Source organism: Macaca nemestrina, chromosome 3 (genome assembly GCF_043159975.1).
Source record: "Macaca nemestrina isolate mMacNem1 chromosome 3, mMacNem.hap1, whole genome shotgun sequence".
Lineage (NCBI taxonomy): Eukaryota > Metazoa > Chordata > Mammalia > Primates > Cercopithecidae > Macaca > Macaca nemestrina.
This window is the reverse complement of record NC_092127.1, coordinates 146,077,924-146,101,069: the sequence shown is the minus strand read 5'-3', so window position 1 is coordinate 146,101,069 and position 23,146 is coordinate 146,077,924. Positions and strand designations below refer to the sequence as shown.

The following is a 23,146-nucleotide window of genomic DNA, read 5'->3' as shown; positions in this document are numbered from 1 at the left end:
TACAGGTTTTATGGAAAGGAGCCTAAAGACTAAGTCAACTTCCTGGAACATTAAAATCCAGACGAGTGACTTGCCTAGGGTTACTCAGTGAGAGGTTAAATGAGATGATACATGTAAAGTGCCTGGCACACAGCGGTATACAGAGTTGCTTATGAAAGAGTGCTGATCATCTGAGGCAGGAGGATCGCTTTAGCCCAGGTGTTCCAGACCAGCCTGGGCAACACAGTGAGACCTCCTCTCTACGAAAAATTAAAAAATTAGCCAGCCATGGTAGCTCGTGTCTGTAGTTTCCAACTATTTAGAATGCTGAGATGGGAGGATTGATTAAGCCCAAGAGGTGGAGGCTGCAGTGAGCCATGATCCCTCCACTGGTCTCCAGCCTGGATGACAGAGCAAGACTCTGTCTCAAAAAAAAAGAGTGCTGACTTTTCAGCTCCAGGTTCTTAGCGTCACACACGCTGGTTGTCTGCAGATTACACGAACTCCTTTGAAGGGCTGTCAAATTTAAAATTTTCACTTGTGTAATGAGCATCCCTTAATCCTGAATGCGGTTTTAATTAACAGTCTTGTATGTGGCCACTTGGTGCCCTTTTTGTTTTAAAATGGCTAAACGTGTATGCAAATTCTTTTGGATTCAGTACGTTTTTCAAAGCTTTTTTTTTTTCTTGGTACAACTGTTTCATATGTATAAACACTATCCTTTTCATTTTATGGAGAAAGCTAATAATAGTGTTAAATTATAGGGGGCCATTGTTTTGAACTAAGTTCCTGCACTAGGTCTCAACAGATCAGACTAAGAATCAAGAGTCACCCATGCTAAAGTTCCAAGTCACCAAACTAAAACTAAGTTGCATCTGACATTCTGAGAAGTCAGGAAAGAGAGACAACAGCCAATTTTCCAACCAGGCCGTTTCAAAATGCAATCGTCATGACAATTAAGTTTCCTGTTTTAGTCCTTAACCTGGAGTAACCTGTTGTTAACCAATCAGTTACTTCTCTACTGTTGTTTCCCTGTCCCCTCCTCGCAGTGAAAGTAATTTGAAGTGACCAATACGCTTTTTGTTCTTCGCTTCTGCTTTCTTCAGCCCTTTTTCTGTCTATAAAGCCAACTTCCTCCGCTCGACTCTTTGGAACACTTATTCTATTTTATGGAATAAGGTGTTGCCCGATTCTATTTTTTGTTTGTTTCCTCAGAGACCCCTGTTTTAGTGTTGCCCGATAACAGAATCACAAAGTCAATGGAGATCGAGTTGTAAAAAATTACAACTACATTTGTCGTAATTTTTTTGCCTTTTGCCAACAGGAATTCCTTTTACATTAAGTATTCCTCCTTTACAGTAAGCGACCACGATGACCCCTTTTTCTCAAGTAAGGATGAGGAAAGCTTCAGTCCACGCCGCCGCCCAGCCTGGCAGACTTGGATTGCATCCTGCGGATGCCACTGCGCATGCCCGCTGGGGAATGACGTCAATCCGAGCTCTCCCGGCCTCCCCAGCGCCATGCTGGGCTCGCGAGCCGCGGGGTTCGCGCGGGGCCTGTGGTCTGTGGCACTGGCGTCGCTGCCGGGCTGGCGGGGCCGCTCCTCCGCCCTGGCGCGTGCGACTGGCGCGCCCCACGGTGGTGACTTGCAGCCCTCCGCCTGTCCCGGGCCGCGCGGGCGCCAGCTCAGCCTGTCCGCGGCGGCGGTGGTGAACTCCGCGCCCCGCCCCCTGCAGCCGTACTTGCGCCTCATGCGGTTGGACAAACCCATTGGTGAGTGCGGGCGGGCGGGCAGCCCGGGAATTTGCAAGTAGCAGCCTCCGACTCCGCTCCGCGGAGCTGTCCGCGGCGGCCGGCCCGGAAGTGATGGAAATGAGAGCATGAAAGCTTGGGCTTGGCTGCCGACTGCCGTGCGCCCAGGGGCGAGTCGCTTCGGGACACGCAGTCTGGACAGTCTCCTAAAGGACTCGACAGTTTCACGTCTGTCTGCATCCTGAGCACCTGAAGCGGGCAAGATAATTCTCTTTCCACAAATACTTGTTTAAATGGTGACTCAAGCGGAAGGTTCCGTTCTCGTGGCCCTCATTTATTTATTAGAATGTTTGATCCTCCCCGCAATCTTGTAAGACCCACAAAGACAATAATTAAGACAGTTAAGACGCTGAGGAAACTAAGGCTCCTCGTCAGAGCCAGACTAGAAGAACTCTGTGTTTTGATACTGAGTCGGAGCTCTTTTGCCTGTGTCACCCATAAGGCAAAGATTTAATTCATTTGAACGCAGCAGAGACAGCGCTTACGGACTGCCTGTCAGCTCACAATCGCCCCCGACAGGAAGATTTCCCTGACTTTCCTATTTTAATTAACACCTACCAACCTCACTTTCTATCGCTTTATCCACAATTTTTCTTAATAGCACCACTAACCTTATGCTCTTATTGGTTGATTGGCTACTCAAGTAGTGTTAAGTGAATTAATAAGTTCCTACTACATTGTCCGGCCATAGAGATAGAAAGAGCTATGGAAACTCCTTGCTTTCAAGGAACTCTGGTCTAGTTGAAAAAGACTATTTGGTGAGCTAGGAAAATACGGATCAAATATGAGTGGTACAGATAGCAAGTGCTACAGGGAAAAAGAGAAATTGCTGTGGGTCCCTTGCTGGAAAGTTTCAAGAAGAAATTATACTCCAAGGGACAAGTTGATTTTGCAAAGGAGAGAAGAGATCTTAGTGCGAGAAGTGTTTTTGCAAAGAACCAAGGATGGGGTGTTAGAACACTACGATTATAAGCCTGACCTGGAACACCAAGTGGGTGTGGAAAATGGGAAACGAGACTAGACAAGAACGGGTCTGAAGAAGCTGGATAACGTGGAGGGAGAAGTGGAGGATGAACTCCAGCCAATCTAGATGATGACATTTGCTATTGCAGTGTATGGGGATGTATTCAAAGGCCTAGGTACATTCACTCCACTTTTGCCCATACAAGACCCAAATTAGGCCTTGCTTTTGGTATTCTAGATTTATGCACGACCTATTTGGGATTAGAGCACTAAGTTATAACAGTCAGCTATTAAAACATAAAAGCCCATTGAATGATAGGGACAGCCCTGACATCATTGGGAGGCTGTGTATGACCCCCATGCATTTTGGGGAGATTCATGTTGAGAGGCATACATTTCCAAGCCCAGTTCCAATCTGAAGCCTGACTATAATTCTGTTCTTGGAGTCTGTGGCATGGAGTGGCAGTGTAGGCTTATAGATGAACATCTGCCATTATTCCCATTTCCCCAGTTAAACCTCTGGCTTCTATCTTAGTGGCTGGACCTTCCGCCGTGTAACAGGAGGCAACAAAGGGGTTATGAACAAAACTCTGGCGCCAGACCTCTTGGATGTGAACCTCCACCCTGCTTATCTAGGGACCTTGGTTAAATTACTTCACCTCTCTGGGCATCCATTTATCATCTGTAAAATGAAGATACTATTAATGATAATGTGGACTTTGTGAGGTCATGAAAATTCATTAATATATGTTAAGTGCTTAGAACAGTGCCTGTCATAATATGTGCTGAAGAAACAGCCATTATTATCTTAGAAGTGGGGATTGGAGAATATTGTACTTACAGATTGTATATGTTAGGAAGATACTAGCCTGCATGGTTTGGTTCTAAATAAGGTGATCATTACAGGATTTTTCAGAAAACTACATAGTACAATGTTAGAATTCATTTGAACCCCTAACACATGCCAGGAACAATAATTGACAGGAATAGAATTCCAGGTTTGATAATTCTTTATTTAAATTCTTATTTTGTGGGGTAATTGTATGTTCATTGTTTTACTTTATTGAAGTTTTAGCTTGTTATCTTCGTTGATCAATAGCAGGTTTCATTGTTTTTGAGAAGGCAATGGTTTCTTTCAAATGGGCCAAACTACCTTATTCCGGAAAGTTTCAGCAGGTGGCACTCTTTCCACCAAATTGGAAGTGTAATTTTTTGTTTTACCACATTTATGGGTGATGATGTCTTAAAGATCATCTGTCTTTGATCTGCTCATCACCCCTCAGAACTTGCTCATTTTATTTCATCTCCCATAGAGTTTTTTTTTTTCTACAAGAAACATTTCTTTTTGCAATGTACTTGTCTCTTGTCTGTGCTACCTCTGCATCTTTCTTCACAGAAAAGTGTGGGGAATGAAAGTGTCATATGGAAGACAAAAAAATGTTGCGAAGAATCAGTAGGGACAAAAGAACAGGTGAAACTGAAGTGTATGGAGAGATTTAGGGTGTACAGAGTGACAGCGCTGGACTTAGGACACAGACTGCAGCCAGACCATCTGGGTTGGAATACCACCTTGGCCACTTTTTACCTGTGTGGTCCTGGGCACAATTACTCCCTCTCCGCATCAGTTTCTGTACTTGTAAAATGGTTGTAATAAAAATAGTGCCTATCTCATAGGCTTGTTGTGAGAGTCAAAAGTGTTCTTTGAAACCACCTGGTACAATAAGGGCCATGTATCTGTTGTTATTGTTATAACATCATCATTAATATTGTCAGCTCATAACGACTCTTTGAGGTAGCTGTTCTCTTCCCTCATTTACAGATGAAATGAAGACTTAAGCCTTAAGATACTTTACTGTCTAGTGTCACTCAACTTACAAGTGGCAGACATAGAACTGAGAAGTCTTATTTTCCCCTTCACTGTAGGAACCCATGTCATCTGTAGGGGAGCTCTGCAGATTCCTATCAGTAAGTGAATATGGTACTTTTAATACAGATTTTTGGCCAAGCAAGTTTTGTTCCTGATAGAAAACACTATAGGTGGTTACACATCTTTCTGTCTAGAATTTTTTTCTTTTTAGTGGAACCTTTAGTTCTAATTGTACCAGGAAATAATAGCTGTGAAGTGGTATTCTTTCTTCTCTAGCCTAGGAGGATAGGATCAGCTATTCCTCTGTCCCTTGTGAACTATACTCAGAGCTCCAGGGTAAAGAAAGTAGTTACATCTACTATGTTTTACTTAAACCACTCTGTTTATCTGTTTCCTCATCTGTAAGATAGGGTTATTAACAATACCTACTATGTAAGGTTGTTACTTGGGAGGCTGAGGCGGAAGTATTGCTTGAGCCTAGGAGTCAGAAGCTGTAGTGAACTATGATCTTGTTACTGCACTCCAGCCTCAGCACCAGAGCCAGACCCTATCTCTAATATAAATATATAAATAAATAATTAAGTTTAATATAAAGATGTCATTGAAGATTAAATACGTTTAGACATATAAAGCATTTAGAACACTGCCTGACGCTTCATGAACACTCCGTAAATGTTAACCATTGTTACTGTGGGGTGTACCAAGTATGAGTCTGTCCAGGACAACCTGAATTTAGGTCTGGACTGGCCATTTCTCAAGGTGTTAGCTTGAGGCTTCTCCTTAACTTTTTTTTCTGTTGTGGAAATGTAAATCCCCTTTGGAAAAGACACTCTGATTCCTCTCTACCGCCTCCCAAAACTAGCTAACTAACTTGGACGCTTTGTTTTATGCCTTTGAAGGACCCTGTTCTTGTCCTGTTGTTGGATTGATCTTTTATTGTTATTGCTTATTTAACTGCATTTCTTCCTTTTGATTTATGAGCTGCATGAAGGCAGAAGCCACCTCTGTCTTAGCCACCATTGTATTCCCAGTTCTTAGCACAGTTCTGGCACAGAGTATATGCTTCATCAATATGTGTAAATGAATACAGCTTAAACCTAGTGAAGCTTAAACATGATTCCAGAGACTTTGGTCATTTGACCATTTTTGCTTCAGGATCTGAACTTTCTTTAGCCCCAAATCCCTTTTCTCTTGTATCCCTCCGTAGGGAAGGAAAGCTCAGAATGTATCTAATAGGCAGCATATCCAAACATCAGTTGAAAGACTTTCTTTTAGAAGTAGAATATTAAAGTTCATATTTGAAGTCTTTTATATAATCTATTTGTTTTTGTCTTAATTTCATCTAGTTTATTGGTTAAGTACTAAGAACTAACCCCATTTGTACTTGTGGCTGCAAAGTACTCAGTTCAAAATAACAAAAAATCTAACACTTATAATCCCAGCACTTTGGGAGGCTAAGGTGGGAAGATTACTTGAGGCCAAGAGTTTGGGACTAGCCTGAGCAACATAATTACCTGGGCGTGGTGGCTTGCACCTGTAGTTCTAGCTACTTGGGAGGCAGAGGCAGGAGGATCACTTGAGCCCAGGAGTTTGAAGCCACAGTGAGCTACAATTATGCCATTGCACTCTGGCTTGGGTGACAGAGTGAGATGCTGTCTCAAAAAAAAGATAAAAATTAAACTAGACCATCTTAGTGTATTGTACTAACAATAGTAAAGGAAATTTTTGCTAACTTTTTTGAGTAGGTAATGTGTGTATATGATACAATATTCAGAAGGTGCTAGGGTGTAGAGTGAAAGGCAAGTCTCTTACCCCTGTCTCCTGTCCACACAGTTCCCCTCCCTAGAAGCAACCATTATTATCTGTTTCTGGTGTGTTCTTCCCGACATGGTCTGTGAGCATATTAACATTCGTGTATGAATGTTTTATATGTAGGTACATATATATATTTATATACATGTATAAACACACAATAAACAATTTTTAAGTTGTCCTTCACAAAGGTAGGGCCATTTTGTAACCTCATTAGAAATACATAAGAGTGTTCAACTCCTTCGAGTGCGTTGTCAGACATTGGGTTTTGCCATTGATAGGTGAACATTTTTATCTCAATGTAGTTTTCATGTGGTTCTCAAAGTTGAGTATCTTTTCATACGTATAAGAGCCATTTGTATTTTTTATGTGAATTTTTATTATGTGTTTTGTCTAGTTTTTAATTGAACTGTTGATCTCTTTCTTCTCTGCATTCTGCATAGTAAGGAGTCCTTTGTGATTTGAGTTGCAAATTTATTCTCTCAGTTTTGTCTTTTTTTTGTTTTTTTTTTTTACTTATAGTGTCTGTATTTCTTTGGTATGTGGTGTTTAAACAAATGAAGACAGTTAACTGACTTAAATGTATACCTTTTTTGTCTTTTTATTTTTGCTTAGGAACCTGGCTGCTGTATTTACCATGTACCTGGAGCATTGGTTTGGCAGCTGAACCAGGTTGTTTTCCAGATTGGTACATGCTCTCCCTCTTTGGCACTGGAGCTATTCTGATGCGTGGAGCAGGCTGTACTATTAATGATATGTGGGACCAGGACTATGATAAAAAGGTAATTTCATCCTGAAAAGGAATAGAGAGGCTCTTCTCAATTCTGCAGAATAACATAGTGGTATCGCTTTTGAATGCCATATAAAGCAACAAGATCATTCAGTGACTACAGAAATCCAGCATAGAAAGTGCCAGGATCAGTTGAATAGCTGGTATTGCAAAGTGCAGAGTACAATACTTCCTTTCTCAACACAAGAGTAGCCCCAGGGGCAAGGTGTGTACTTTATTATTATAAAGTGAATTGAGAATTTGGAAGACTGAGGATGAGGGAGTTAAAGGTTAGGAGTGAAAGTGAAAAATCCATCCTGAACCTTCAAGTGTCCAAAGATCTGTCATCCCTTCCTTTGAGATGTATTTTAGAGCCCTAACTATTCTTACATAAATCAAGTGAATCAAGGCAGCCCTTGTTAGCGTTTCCTATAATTGTTTCTTTTAAAAACATAACTTTACCCATTTTTTCTCCTTAGAAAAATAATACATGCTTGTTCTGAAAAATGTAGACAATATAGAATTGCAACCAAGGAAAAGTGCAAGTTGTCCTTATCTCCTCCTCTTATCCCCTAGAGAAAACTTCTGTTAAGAGTTTGGTGCATTATTTTTCTCTGGATTTTTTTTGTACCTATTCTAATGCATGTGTATAATTATTTCCTTGTTCTTCAATAGTTATTTTCTCAAGGAAAGGGGCCATCTTATTTGCCTTTTTATCTTAGCAAGTATGCCATAATTAGTACAAGATCATTAAATGCTTGAGTAAATAATCAATTGAAATTTGATTTTAAAAGAAACCCACATTGAATTATAAAAAGTGAATAATCTTACATAAACTTATATAAAGTTAATAATCACTCCTAGTTTGCCTTTTATGTAGTCTGATTTTTCCTTAAGCAAGGCATACCTATAATAATTTTTCGTTAATAGAATAGTGTTACGTGTGTGTGTGTGTGTGTGTGTGTGTGTATTTGAGACGGAGTTTCACTCTTGTTGCCCAGGCCTGGAGTGCAGTGGTGTGATCTCGGCTCACCACAACCTCCGCCTCCCAGGTTTAAGCGATTCTCCTGCCCCAGCCTCCTGACTCGCTGGGATTTCAGGCATGCACCACCATGCCCAGCTAATTTTTGTATTTTTAGTAGAGATGGTGTTTCTCCATGTTGGTCAGGCTGGTCTCGAACTCCCGACCTCAAGTGATCCATCTGCCTCGGCCTCCCAAAGTGCTGAGATTACAGGTATGAGCCACCGCGCCTGGCCATTAATATATTTTTTAATTCAAAAGCATTTATTGGGTACTTGCTATGTGGAAGACCCAGTGGCAGGTTCTAGGATTGCATTGATGAAATACAACATTCCTGACATTCAGGGTTTAGTAATTATAATACAGCAAAAGTCTTTTGAGAATAGTATTCACCAGGGAACTCGCTGAAGACCACTTACCTCAACCTAAGGGAGAGGATTAGAGATAACTTTCTAGGCAGGGGTGACCTTTGAACTCTAAAAGAATAGGATGGCAAAAAAGAGTGGGCTAGAGGGTGAAGGTTTCTCTAGACAGAGGGAACAGCAGGTCCAGAGGCATGGCTGTGAGATGAGTATTTGTTTGATAACAGCAACTACATGGTCTGCGTGTGGCTGGAGGATATGGGGTGTAGTAGAAGAGTGGCAGGAGCTGTATGGTAAAGCATTTCTCTGACACAATTGGGATGCCTTAATTTGCCAGGAGATGCACACTGTCCTTTTTTCTTTTTCTTTAAAAATGTTTTTGTTTTGATGGATTTAGGGGTACAGTTACAGTTGGGTTACATGGATATAGTGTGTAGTGGTGAAGTCTGGGCTTTTAGTGTACCCATATGTAGTATGACCTAATGGGTAGTATTTCATCCTCTGCTTCCCTCCCACCCTCCCACCTTTTGGAGTCTCCAGTGTCTATTATTCCACTCTGTATGTTTCTGTCTACCCGTTGTTTAACTCCCACTTATAAGTGAGAACATGTGGTTTTGACTTTGTTTCTGAGTCATTTCACTAATAATAATAGCCTCCAGTTCTATCCATGTTGCTTTTACAAATGACATGATTTTATTCTTTTTTATGGCCTTGTATTCCACGGTGTATATATACCACATTTTTTAATCTAGTCATCCATTGATGGACACTTTGGTTGATTCCACGACTTTGCTATTGTGAATAATGCTGTCATAAATGTACGAGTGCAGGTGTCTTTTTGGCAAAATGATTTCTTTTCCTTTGGGTCGATACCCACTAGTGGGATTGTTGAATTAGTTGTTCTGTTTTTAGTTCTTGAGAAATCTTCATGCTTTTTTCCATAGAGATTGTACTAATTTACAGCCCCACCAACCATTTATAAGTGTTCCCCTTTCTCCACATCCCCACCAATGTCTGTTTTTTGACTTTCTAATAATAGCCATTCTGACTGGCATAGAAGATGGTATCTCATTGTGGTTTTAATTTGTATTTCTCTGATGATTAGTGATATCTGACTAAGTCCCCAAAAGGAAACACAACAGAAACAAAAATAGACAAATAGACTTAATTAAACTAAAAAGCTTCTGCATAGCAAAAGAAATAATCAGCAGAGTAAACAGACCACCTACAGAATGGGAGAAAATATTTACAAACAATGCATCCAACAAAGGGCTAATGTCTAGAATCTACAAGGAGCTCAAACAACAAGAAAAAAATAACCCCATTAAAAAGTAGGCAATGCACATGAACAGACATTTTTCAAAAGAAGACATACAAGAAACCAACAAACATGAGATACACACTTTCTTGATTTGGAGGTCCACACATCCCGGTCAGTTTTTATTCTGTACACTCTATGAATGAGGCTTCTGGCATATATCACTTCAAGATAACTCTTGAACATGTTAATAGTAGTTCATCACTTAAAAAAATTTCTAGCTTAGTATAAGCCTTCCAGAAAATGAAAAATAGTGCCATAAATTACTAACAGTTTATGAAGCCTGGGTCTGTTTACATAAGTGAACATCTGAGATTAAGTATTTGAAGCCAAACTGCAAAATTCTAAATTGCTTTATCTTATTTAGTAGACAGACTCTCCCCTAAACGTTTACATCCCACACTTTTGACTAGAGTTAAAACTAATTACACAGATTCTGACTTCTGCTTCCAGGAAGATGGACTAGATGGAATAGATGTATTTTTCCTATTCTTTCCACTAAGTATGACTAAAACCCCTGGACATTATACATAAAAAAAACATAAGAGGACTGTGGAGAAAAGGTGGCAGACTGGCCAGGGACCTCAGTACCCAAAGAATTTCCTAGATTTTGTTTTTCTTCATATATCCCAGACTTGGAACTGAAGAAGCCAGAAATCTGGAAATGTCATTGGGCACAGACAGGAAAAAAATAAAAATAAAAAGCCTACTGGGCAGGGACCTGTGGAAACCAGATTGGGAACTTGAACTTGTAACCCCAGCTGGTAGCAATTAGGCAGCATCTCCCACCCCCTTCTTTTGCCAGAGCAGTGTCAAAAAAAGTCAACTGAAATGAAAGGTTTAAATAAGATTCATAGTCTCATGACATAATACTTAAATGTCCAGATTTCAGTTAAGAATCATTTGTCATACCAAGAACTAGGAAAATCTCAACTTGAGTGAAAAAAAGACAATCAGCAGATGAACAACACTGAGATGGCAAAGATGTTAGGATTTCTTAGAAAGATTTTTAAAGCAGCAGTCATAAATATGCTTCAGTGAGCAATTACAAACATGCTTGAAACAAATGAAAAATACCACCTCTCAGCAAAGAAATAGAAAATATAAAGGAGAACCAAATGGAAATTTTATAACTGAAAGATAATAATAATTGTAATAATAATTCAGTGGATGGGCCCGACAGCAGAATGGAGGGGACAGAGGAAGGAATCAGTGAACTGGAGATAGAATAATAGAAATGACACCATCTGGAAAACAGAAAATAGACTGAAAAATTGAAGACCTTTGGACTATAACAAATGATCTAATATTCGTTTCATGAGTCTTGGAAAAGTAGGAGAAAGGGGTTGGGGCTGAAAAATGATTGAAGAAATATTGGCTGTAAAAGCCCCAAATTTAGCAAAAGACTTAAGCCTACATATTTAAGAAGGTGAGCAACCTCCAGACACGATAAACACACAGAATCCTCACCTCAATACATTATAATCAAACTTCTGAAAACTAAAGAAAATTTTAAAATCTTGAAAGCTGTGAGAAATACGAAAAGCACAACCATAAGAGGAAAAATTGAATTTGCACTTCATCAACAAGTTTTTATCTGTTAAGGACCCTGTTAAGAAGATTAAAAGGGCTGGACGCCATGGCTCATGCTTACAATCCTACCACTTTGGGAGGCCGAGGCAGGCGGATCACTTGAGGTCAGGAGTTCGAAACCAGCTTGGCCAATATGATGAAACCTTGTCTTTACTAAAAATACAAAAAATTAGCCGGGCATGGTGGTGGATGCCTGTAATCCCAGCTACTTGGAAGCTGAGACAGGAGAATCGCTTGAACCTGGGAGGCAGAGGTTGCAGTGAGCTGAGATTGTGCCAGTTCGTAAATATTTTAGGCTTTCTCTGTGGAAATTGAACATGTTATAGCTAAATAGCTGATAAGGAAGTTGCTTTGTCTTTTATTTATTTATTTATTTATTTGACACAGGGTCTTGCTGTGTCACCCATGCTGGAGAGCTTGGTGCGATCATGACTCACTGCAGTTTCAAGCTCCTAGGCTCAAGCAATCCTCCTGCCTCAGCCTCCCCAATAGCTGGGGCTATAGGCATACATCACCATACCTGGCTAATTTTATTTATTTTATTTTATTTTATTTTATTTTGTAGAGACAGCACCTCCCTATGTTGCCTAGGCTGGTCTTGCACTCATGGCCTCAAACAGTCCTCCCACCTCAGCCTCCCAAAGTGCTGGGATTACAGGCTTGAGCCACACTGCACCCAGCCAGGAATTTCCTTTGTTTGTTTAGAGATGGGGATGGGAGAAAAGAGAATTAGTGGTGGGAATTTTTAGTTCTTTTCAAAGCTGTTTTAAATATGAAGTTTTGATTCCTGCCAGTACTTAAAATGTTGATTTCTCTCTTCATTCATATTTGTGCCCACCATGGGCCAGTCTCTTCACTAAATGTTTAAGTAAATGATTGAGTCATTACATGAAGTTCAGGTATCTGTTTTTATGTTTTAAGGTTACAAGAACAGCCAGTCGTCCAATAGCCGCTGGAGACATTTCAACTTTTCAGTCCTTTGTTTTTCTTGGGGGACAGCTAACCTTGGCACTGGGTGTTCTTCTGTGTCTGAATTACTACAGGTATATTAAACATGTTTCCCACATCATGTATAAAACCTCTCCTTTGAAATGGAGAAAGTAGGAATAAAATGAAATATCTTTATCACAAAGTTGTTCATTTGCTACTTATCAAGCAACTGTAAGTTAGCAAGTGTAAGTAACTCACCACACATTTTTAAATCTGCTTCAAGAATGCTTTCAGCCAAAGGAGTTAAGAAATGAACATTTGGCCGGGCGCGGTGGCTCAAGCCTGTAATCCCAGCACTTTGGGAGGCCGAGACGGGCGGATCACGAGGTCAGGAGTTCGAGACCATCCTGGCTAACACGGTGAAACCCCGTCTCTACTAAAAAATACAAAAAACTAGCAGGGCGAGGTGGCGGGCGCCTGTAGTCCCGGCTACTCGGGAGACTGAGGCAAGAGAATGGCGTAAAAACCCGGGAGGCAGAGCTTGCAGTGAGCTGAGATCTGGCCACTGCACTCCAGCCTGGGCGACAGAGCGAGACTCCGTCTCAAAAAAAAAAAAAAAGAAAAAAAGAAAAGAAATGAACATTTAATTTGTTTTGAACCACCTTCAGTATTTGTACTACTTTCCCTAAGTGACACAAAGCAATTTCATAGGTTTTCTAAGTGCATGCGTGGATGTGTGTGTATACAGCCACACATATGTGTATAATTTTATTTATGCTGACAGTATCTCTAAAGTAGACTTAAAGCAGAAGTGATTGTACTCATTTTGCAAAAAGAAGAACTATGTCTTTCCCAGGGTGGTGTTACTAATCAATGACTGAAGAAAGAAGTGGGAGGACTCATTCCTATATCTCTTAAATGAGACAAAATGAAACTTTTGTGTATCAGATTGCTATTTACAAAGTACTTCAATGCCAGAGAAGAAAGACAAAAAGAGTTACTTTATATAGAGACTAGACTTAGTTTTGCATGCCTTGCCCTGATAGCATCAATTACATGAAAATACCTTTGGAAGGTTATTTCTGGAAGGGGTAGTGTTAGATAAACTTTGAGGTCCTAAGAACATCTTATTTTATCACATTTTCACAGGTGTTTCCTTTTTTCTAGAAAAGTAACACCGCATCATGCATATAAGGAGGGATATCTTGACTCTAATTATTAGTTAGGACGTCTCAGTTTATTAGATGCCTTAATGTTTGCAAACAGTTCAGAGAGGCAGTAACATTTGGTAGTTAACATTTGGTGGTGGATAGGTTGGACTCTGGAGCCAGACTATCTTAGGTTTGAATCTGGGCTCTGCTATGACTAGCTATATAACAATTAGCAAACTACTTAGTTTCTTTGTGCTTCAGTTTTCCCATCTGCCAAAAAGGAAGAGAATAAACATTCATATTATAATACCTGCCTTTTGGAGTCATTGTGAAGATTATAATGAATTAACAAATGTGATTCACTTAGAATAGTCCCTAATACATGAAAGTACTGTATGTGTTAGCTATTATTTTGTTTGGTTGTTTTATAACATTTAAAGTAGTTTTCTACTCATCCTTTATAATAGGGAAAGTCAAAGTCTAGGAAGATAACTTACATAAAATATAATTTAAGATAAAATATATTTTCCAATTAGTATTACTTATGTCGTTGTCTTAAAGTATTTCGTGGTTTCTAAGAGATAGTGGTAATAATCACTTTAATTGTGTTTCCTCTTTTCAGTATAGCTCTGGGAGCAGGATCCTTACTTCTCGTCATCACCTACCCACTAATGAAAAGAATTACATACTGGCCTCAACTAGCCTTGGGTGAGCTTAAAATAACTCTAAGTATTTCCTTTGATACCTGCAAACAACATTTTTATGGAGAGATAGGTAGGTAGATAGGTAAAGATGAAATGACAAATCAGTCATGTGATTTTCCTAACCAATAGTAGATTTTCACATTTTAAAGGAGAGCAGTTGGCTATTTTTATTAGCTAAGAAATATTGCATGTTTATTAGGGTTATCATCATCATCATCATCATTATTTTTTCCTCTCCTCTCTCCCCCTCTCCTCCCCTCCCCTACCCTCTCCTCTCCCCTCTTCTTCTCTGAGACAGGGTCTTGATCTGTTGCCCAGGCTGGAATGCAGTGGCACAATCTCAGCCTACTGCAACCTTGACCTCCCAAGCTCAAGTGATCCTCCCACCTCAGCCTCCTGAGTAGCTAGGATTACAGGCATTCACAACCCTGCCTGGCTAGTTTTTGTATTTTTTTTGTTGAGACAGGGTTTCGCCATGTTGTCCAGGCTGGTCTCAAACGCCTAAACTCAAGCGATCTGCCTGCCTTGGCTTCCCAAAGTGCTGGGATTACAGGTGTGTACCATCGCGCCTGGCCATCATTGCTTTCTGAAATGCTGTTTTAAAAATCTCGGTATGTCATGAAAAAATGTTTAATCTAGATGCCCTGAAGAATTTTGGGAATGGAGTAGGAAGCCCTCTGTGGCAGGAAAACAAGGGTTAAAGTGTATGTGATAGCCTAGACAGCTCCTGTTCTATGAAGCCTCTCAGGAAGAAGTTAGACAGTCTCTTCTGGGCTACCGTAGGATTCTAATCCGGCACTTACTCATTTCAACAGCATTAATTCAACCAAGAATATGTTGAGAGCCTCCTGTGGTCTCCAGTTAATAAACTGTGGCCCAGCATTTAGCATAGCACTTGGCACAGTGTAGGTACTGAATACATACTTGTTGGTGAAAAAAAAAGGAAGATAGTTAGGTAAGCCAGTATCAGAATCTGTTGCAAAAACGTCTATTCCCAGACTTTTCTATTCCTAGAATATTCCTAGAATGACTCTAGTTCTTTGAATCATTTTTTTCAGTAAATGAAAGAACTAAAAGCAACTCAGGAAACTGATGTGAGCCTGATTTGCGGGAAAGTTGTGGTAGAATATTTATCTTTTTCTAAGATCCTCTCATTGAATGTTCTGTTTATTAAATTTGAAATTATATTCTCAGTATAAGCATTTCCTATCTGTAAGATAATATTAAGAAGCTGGTATATTTACTCCCAACATTTATTGAACCCCTACATTTACTTTGTGCCAGGAATTGCAGCAGGTACTGGGAAAATAAAAATGACTAAAACACACTGACCATCTTTAAGGAGCTGGAGATGGAGATGACAGATCAACAGGTCATTGCAGTACAACGTGGCAGGCAGGAATGCTACGGGACCACAAAGGAGAGGCACTTAATCAGTTAAGGAGGGGACATGAGTGGAAATAGGTAATATAGGAGGAGAAAAGGGGTTTCTGAGAAAAGGTATCTGAGACACATTGAGTTTAAGGTACATGAGCAACTTGCAGGCAGAGAAGTCCAGCAGACAGTTCAGTATGCAGTCTGGAGCTTAGGAGAGTGATCAGGCTTGCAGGTGGAGATTTGAGAGCTGTCAACCTGTAGGTGTTTGTTTACAGTCCTCAGAGACGATGCCCTTGTAGAATAAATCAGTGTTCCTATGTATATTCTTGTTTCTGTAGCTGGTAGGGGAGGCAGAGTGCTAACAGAAAGAACATGGGTTTTTGAGTCAGATCCCAGCATCTACTGTTATTGATAGTGCCACGCACCATACTAGGTGGGATAAATCTTCTCTTTAAACCTACTATTTACTTAATTAGGGGATATTATTCTTTTTATTAGCTCTGTTACTTTAGTTATTCACCTCTCTGAGCCTGTTTTCTTTTTTGTAAAATGGAGCTAATAATTACCACCGAGGGTTGAAAGGGTTTAAGGAAGGAACCCACAGAAAGCAGCACACACTGAGTCTGATACCCAGGAGCACTGAACGCGCTCCGATGCCACTCCTTCCCTTTAGGATTCTAAAGTACGTATAGACTTTCCCCCTTTTTGTGTTTTGCTAATTGTAGGCTTGACATTTAATTGGGGAGCATTACTTGGATGGTCTGCTATCAAGGGTTCCTGTGATCCATCTGTTTGCCTGCCTCTTTATTTTTCTGGAGTTATGTGGACACTAATATATGATACTATTTATGCCCATCAGGTAAGGAAATTATCTTTTTCTTAACTTGGGTTTAGTTGTTGCTGTTTTTAAAGAACCAAATTAAGGAGAAAACCTTTTTTCTTAAATTTGTTGTTGTTTTTTAAGAACCAAATTAAGGAGGAAGAATTTTTTTTCTAAAAAGAAGGTCATTCACAGTTCCATGGCTCCAACAAAATATTTTTTTATGTTTATATGTGTTTACCAAAATTCAACTCATTTATTTTATTTACAAGCAATTAAGTAGTATTTACTATATGCCAGGCACTGTTTTAAGTACTTTACAAACTTAATCCCCCAACAGCCTTCGAGGAAAGTACTGAAACATTAACCTCACTTAACAGAAGAGGAAACATGTGAAGAAGTATTTGTCATGTCAGACAGTTAGTGGGTGGCAGAACTATGATTCAAGCCCAGTGTTCAGACACTGCTTTTAACCACTACATTCTCCTGTCCCTCTAATCGTTGAATTATGCAAGTTTTATACTTGGTGTAGTTAGTGAACATTTTCCTATATTTTTACCAATTCTTTGTCGTTGTCGCTTTAAGACTGTGGACTATGAGATAGTCTATGCCCCAATTTAACATGCCATAAATTTGATGTGCCATAATTGAAACAAATTTAGCAGTTTCTCTATTTTGACTACTTAAGTTGTTTGAGTTTTCACAATTATAAGTAATATTGTTCTAATCATTAATACTTCTTGAATAGGAGTTTTTCAGTTAAAGTTTTAGAAGTGGTATTATTGACGTAAAGGATTATATGCGTTTTTATAGCTTTTGATTTTGCCTTTTTGATAAATTCAATTCTAAAAACTCATTTTTTTCTTTTACATTTATAAACTTCCCCCAGCTTTATATGAGGAGTAATTGACAAATAAAATTATGCACATCCAAGGTATACAGTGTGATGATTTGATAGTACATGTTCTGAGAATGCATTTATGAAGTTTTCAAAAAAGTTTTTCTCAGTATTTTTCTGAAATATGATTATGTATTCTCAACCATTTACTTGAAGAATATGTCTGGATTTCATCCTGTTTTCTTCCACTAAACCCCCTATTCCCCGCTACATTTATAGTATCTTGAAAAGGCAGATCTGTAATCAGCCTTACTTCCAAAGTGAAACTTGACTTACGGTTAGAAGAGATGCCTGTACTTTTTGCAGTAAGGTCTGGAACCAGTGCTTAGGATACCGGTACTCCAATTAGATTAACAACTTCAGGAAAACACCACATACTCATTGGCACTTTTGTGGTTCACATAATTACAGACAGTTTGCACCCTGAAGGCGATTGTAGTATGAAAGGAAAAACAGAAACATCCACAGTCATTGTTATTTGGATTTGGGCCCCAAAGGGAAGCCTGTCAGGTTGCTGTCTGCCTGTAGGTCAGTGCAGAGAGTTCAGCATGCAGCCACTGATCTCACGTGACCATCATTATTTACAACAGTATATGAAGATGCTTACAAGTAAACTTACTGGGAGAAACCAGGCAGCTACATGTGGTTATATCATCAAGACCTAGCTCTACCTAAACAGGATTTGATAGAAAAGGCAAGGGATCGATTGGGCTAGAAGTGGAAAATGAGTGGATGTGGTTAGGTGGTAAGTGAGCATTTTTCTGCATCTGTGACTTTTGCAAGATTGAAACTAAAATGTATGGGAGATTATTGAGATTTGAGAACTCTGAGGTAGAGAGGAGCTATGGGAAGAATTAGAGCTGAATTGTAATCCTAACACTGTAAAAATATAGTTAAGAGTCATTATAGGATTATAACAAATACAATGATATATAGAAATGAAGCTGGATGGTGATTTTAGCAGTGGTATTTAACTTTGATTGACCTGCATATTCATTACTGATCAGCCTGTTTCTGAGTTACTGTCATCTTTCACCGCTTATGGTGTATCTGCATGTTCTTTAAAAGACAATTTCTTCTGAAAGTAGTTAGTGGTAATTGGTTGCACAACCTTGTGAATATACTAAAAAACTCTAAATCTGATACTTCAGAATGTGAATTTTATGGTGTGTGAACTAAATCTCAAAAAACAGTTTATTTTTCTTTCTGATATTAGGACAAAAGAGATGATGTTTTGATTGGTCTTAAGTCCACGGCTCTGCGGTTTGGAGAAAACACCAAGCTGTGGCTCAGCGGCTTCAGTGTTGCAATGCTGGGGGCGCTGAGCCTAGTGGGTGTGAACAGTGGTCAGACTGCTCCCTACTACGCTGCCCTGGGTGCTGTAGGAGCCCATCTGACTCACCAGGTTTGACCTTTTTCTTATTTGTCCCTCATACTTCCTTAGTATAAATTATAAAAATTACTTAAACAGTATGCCCTCTGTTTACCTGGCAAGGAACTTCTTAACTACTTGGCTCATACTACCTTTAACAGAGCCCCCTGCCCTCTGGCCTCAACTTATAAGAAAGCTGGCTATAGTATTTTATTTTATTTCTAAACTTTTTTTTGAAACAGGGTTGTCCAGGCTGGAGCACAATGGTGCAATCACAGCTCACTGCAACCTCTAACTCCTGGGCTGAAGTGATCCTCCCACCTCAGCATCCTGGGTAGCTGGGACTACAGTCATGCACCACCATGCCTGGCTAATTTCTTTTATTTTTTGTAGAAATGGGGTCTTAAGATTTTGCCCAGGCTGATCTTAAACTCCTGGCTTCAAGCAGTCTTCCTGCCTGATCTCCCAAAAGTGCTGGGGTCACCAGTGTGAGCTACCAACCCCAACCAAGCTGTATTATTTAAAAAAAATAATACAGGCCTAAATCCAAATTTTCCTCTCTGATTTTCCTGGAATTACTTCTGAATTCATGGTTGGAAAAATTTCAGTAATATCTGAAGCTTGTGGTTTGAGTTGAATTACTCTAAAAGCAAACTGACAGATAAAGCTTTAAAAAAAAAACTGGGTTTCTAGTGATGATTAGTAGACTAATTATTCATAAATTTGGTTTCTGCTGGCATAAAGACCAAGGCCAGATAAGACAGGAAATGCAGACCATGTGAAAGTTCTGCCAGTAGAGAGCAGGAAGCTGTCATTTCAGGATATTCACCCACACCACATCCCCTACCTGTCACAAACTTATGTTGAGAATCTACATTGTTGACTTGTAAAATGAATGAACTAAATCTAATTTTGATTAAATCGCTTGCTAATAAATTGACTATATTTTTATATCAATGTTATTGTTATTTTCATTAAACAGAATCAAAAAGGTATTCATGGTAGATCACCTGAGGTCAGGAGTTTGACCAGCCTGGCCAACATGAACATGGCAAAACCCCATCTCTACTAAAAATAAAAAAGTTAGCTGGGCATGGTGGCGGGCACCTGCAACCCCAGCTACTCAGGAGGCTGAGGCAGGAGAATGGCTTGAACCCAGGAGGCAGAGGTTCCAGTGAGCCGAGATCATGCCACTGTACTCCAGCCTGGGCGACAGAACATCTCAAAAAAAAAAAAAAAAAAAAAGGTATTCATGAAGCTATATTTAGATGACTGATTTTATACAGATTATTGCCAGTTACTAGCAGTGTAGGCAAGACTTACATAATATGGTATGAAGGAAATCAGAATCTGATGTCTATAAACCATATGCTGTGTCCCCTCCACTGTTTTCCTCACTGTGAAAACTAAAATGTGAATTGGTGACTTTCCAGGATGTCGCCATTTTTCCCTTCAGAATTTCTCAGCATCCCTTTTTGATCATAGCTCAGTTCCATGAGGACTGACATTGTCATTTGATTGTCTGGTCTGGATAATGGGTATAGGTTAATATTTAAACACCTGAATATTAAATAGTACAGGAAGGCAAAAATTATTAAGACAATCACAAATATTATAAGAAATACTCAGCCAGGCACAGTGGCTCACGCCTATAATCCCAACACTTTGGGAGGCCGAGGTGGGCAGATCACTTGAGGTTAGCAGTTCAAAATCAGCCTGGCCAACATGGATAAACCCTGTCTCTACTAATAATACAAAACTTAGCTGGGCATGGTGTTGTGCACCCGTAATTCCAGCCACTCGATAGGCTGAGGCAGGAGAATCACTTGAACCCGGGAGGCAGAGGTAACAGTGAGCTAAGATGGTGCCACTGCACTCCAGCCTGGGCGACAGAAGGAAACTGTCTCAAAGGAAGAAAAAAGAAATACTTGGAGCCCACTTTATATTTTAAATTGCATTTATGGTCCTCTGTCCAGTTTTTTGTTGTCGTCGTTGTTTTTTGTTTTGAAACAGAGTCTTCCCTCTGTCACCCAGGCTGGAGTGAAGTGGTACGATCTTGGCTCAGTACAGCCTCCACCGCCTCCTGATTTCAAGCAATTCTTGTTCCTCAGCCTCCTTAGTAGCTGGGACCACAGGCACACGCCATCATGCCCAGCCAATTTTTGTATTTTTTTAAGTAGAGATGGGGTTTAGCCATGGTGGCCAGACTGGTCTCGAACTCTTGGCCTTAAGTGATCCACCCACCTCAGCCTCCCAAAGTTCTGGGATTACAGGCATGAGCCACCACGCCTGGCCTCTCTGTCCAGTTTTCGATACAGTGTTTAGAGACGGTCATAGCTATCTTCTAGTATTTAAAGATAAAGGAAATCATGATGATTGTAAGTCTGCAGACCACATAATAAAGAATAGTCCCCCATGCCTAAGGAAGATAGGAACATACATGAGACTTCCTTCGTGTTATTTGCAGGGCTAGCATGGGGAAAAAGGAGTATGCTTGTTCTAGATTACTAGCAACAGATTTAGGTCTGTAGCTCCCCTTCTCTAAATGTAGGTCCCTCAACAGGAGAGATTTAGAAATGTGGGAGGGCATTTTTGGTTATCATAATAGACTAGGAGGGGTGACTCTATGGATGATGGCCAGATACAGTCAATATCTTGTGCTGCACCAGATTACCCTGCATCATAGAGAGTTGTCCTGCCCCAATGGTACTTGTTCTCCGTTGAGAAACTGCTCCAGACACTAAAACCACAACTGGAGGGTAGGAGTTGCAGGGAGACGGATTTTAGATCCGTTAGTATAAGGAAGAACTTTCTAAATAGTTAGAACTAAAATTAGTATGGGTTGCCTCACAAGCATTCATGCAGCCCTTAACTGAAAGTTCTTAGGAAACAGCTTGGATGATTCCAACTGAAAAATATGGCAAATTTTTCTTTTTCTTTTTCTTGTTTTTAAGATAGAGTCTCACTCTCTCACCCAGGCTAGGAGGGTGCATTAGGGTGATCACGGCTTATTGCAGCCTTGACCTCTTGGCCTCAAGCAATCCTCCCACCTCAGCCTCTTGAGTAGCTGGGACTACAGGCATGTGCCACCATGCCCAGCTAATTTTTTATCTTTTGTATTTGTATTTTTTGTATTTGTTGTTTCCTCCTCTGTGTTAACATGTTCATTTGTGATGACCCAAAGTCCAGACTAGGTATTAATACAACTTTGTATTCCTCTCTTGCAGATTTACACTGTAGACATCCACAGACCTGAGGATTGTTGGAATAAATTTATCTCCAACCGAACACTGGGACTAATAGTTTTTTTAGGGATTGTCCTCGGGAATTTGTGGAAAGAAAAGAAGACAGACAAAACAAAGAAGAGTACAGAGAATAAAATAGAAAATTAATGAATGAAATTTTTCTAGGAATTATTAAAACATTTTTTTTCAAAATATAATTAGATTTGAATATAAAATCTGATACAATATGTTAAAGAATTAAGAACCTGAAGATTTAGAACATATTTACCTGGATTTTAATTCAATTATTTGCTAGCAAAATTCCCCCGTGTCACAGAAACCAGGGACTCTTCAGGATTTGAGATGGCCTTGAGTATTTTACTTGATACATTCTTCTGCCCATTGTAATTCTCACCTGAAGTTATGAGGATTGTACAAGTTTGGGCACTTTAGAAAAAGCCTGATGTGGGTCTTTCGTAAATGAATGTCTCTATAAGAAAATGGACTCTTTTTTAAGGGAAAAATAAAAGCTGCTGTGGAAAGTTGGGGCTTATTGTTCTTTATTGTGACCTTTAGTCACTGCCAAAAACTGTAATTTAGGAAACCAATTCTGTTTTTTTATGTTTTAGGATAATTTAAATAAGCAAATAGAAGTATTTAGCTGTTATAGCCACACGTACCACTGTTTACCAACCCTGACTTTTATTTGGGAGATTTGGTCTTTTATGTGCAGTCACAGTGACCAGAACAAAGAAGTAGGCAGTCACCAGAGACTACCTTGATTTTCTGTCTATATCTTTTTTATCTTATCCCATTATAGTTTATAGGATAGTGATACTTAAATGTTTACTGTTTTTTCCCTTACCTACCCTCACCTTCAGAATGTTCTCAACACAGAAGCCAGAGTAATTCTCTTAAAACCTAAGTAAGGTCATGTCATTCCTCTCCCCAGAACCCTCCAGGATCTCCCTAGGTCACTCAGTACAAAACAAAAGTCCTACCACCTGCCAGGCCCTCCGTGATCTGGCCTCGTGTCTGACTTCCCACACTCACACCTGCAGCCCCACTGGCCTCACTGTTCCTTAATCAGGCTGGGCAGACTCCTACCCCAAGGCCTTTGCATTTACTCTTCACTTTGTCTGGAAAGTTCTCCCCAGATCATGTCTTACTTCTT

At 39.8% G+C, this 23,146-nt stretch overlaps 1 protein-coding gene across 1 annotated transcript; it reads left to right on the top strand.

Annotated features, from left to right (window-relative positions):
- Positions 1–1,335: 1,335 nt before the first annotated feature.
- On the top strand, positions 1,336–22,517 carry LOC105496864 (coenzyme Q2, polyprenyltransferase). The gene is given in 8 exon segments (XM_011767507.3): positions 1,336–1,477; positions 1,480–1,752; positions 7,049–7,215; positions 12,418–12,539; positions 14,200–14,285; positions 16,384–16,517; positions 18,593–18,781; positions 21,976–22,517. Coding segments are annotated over 8 exon segments (1,263 nt in total). The 5' UTR covers positions 1,336–1,350; the 3' UTR covers positions 22,141–22,517.
- Positions 22,518–23,146: the final 629 nt, after the last annotated feature.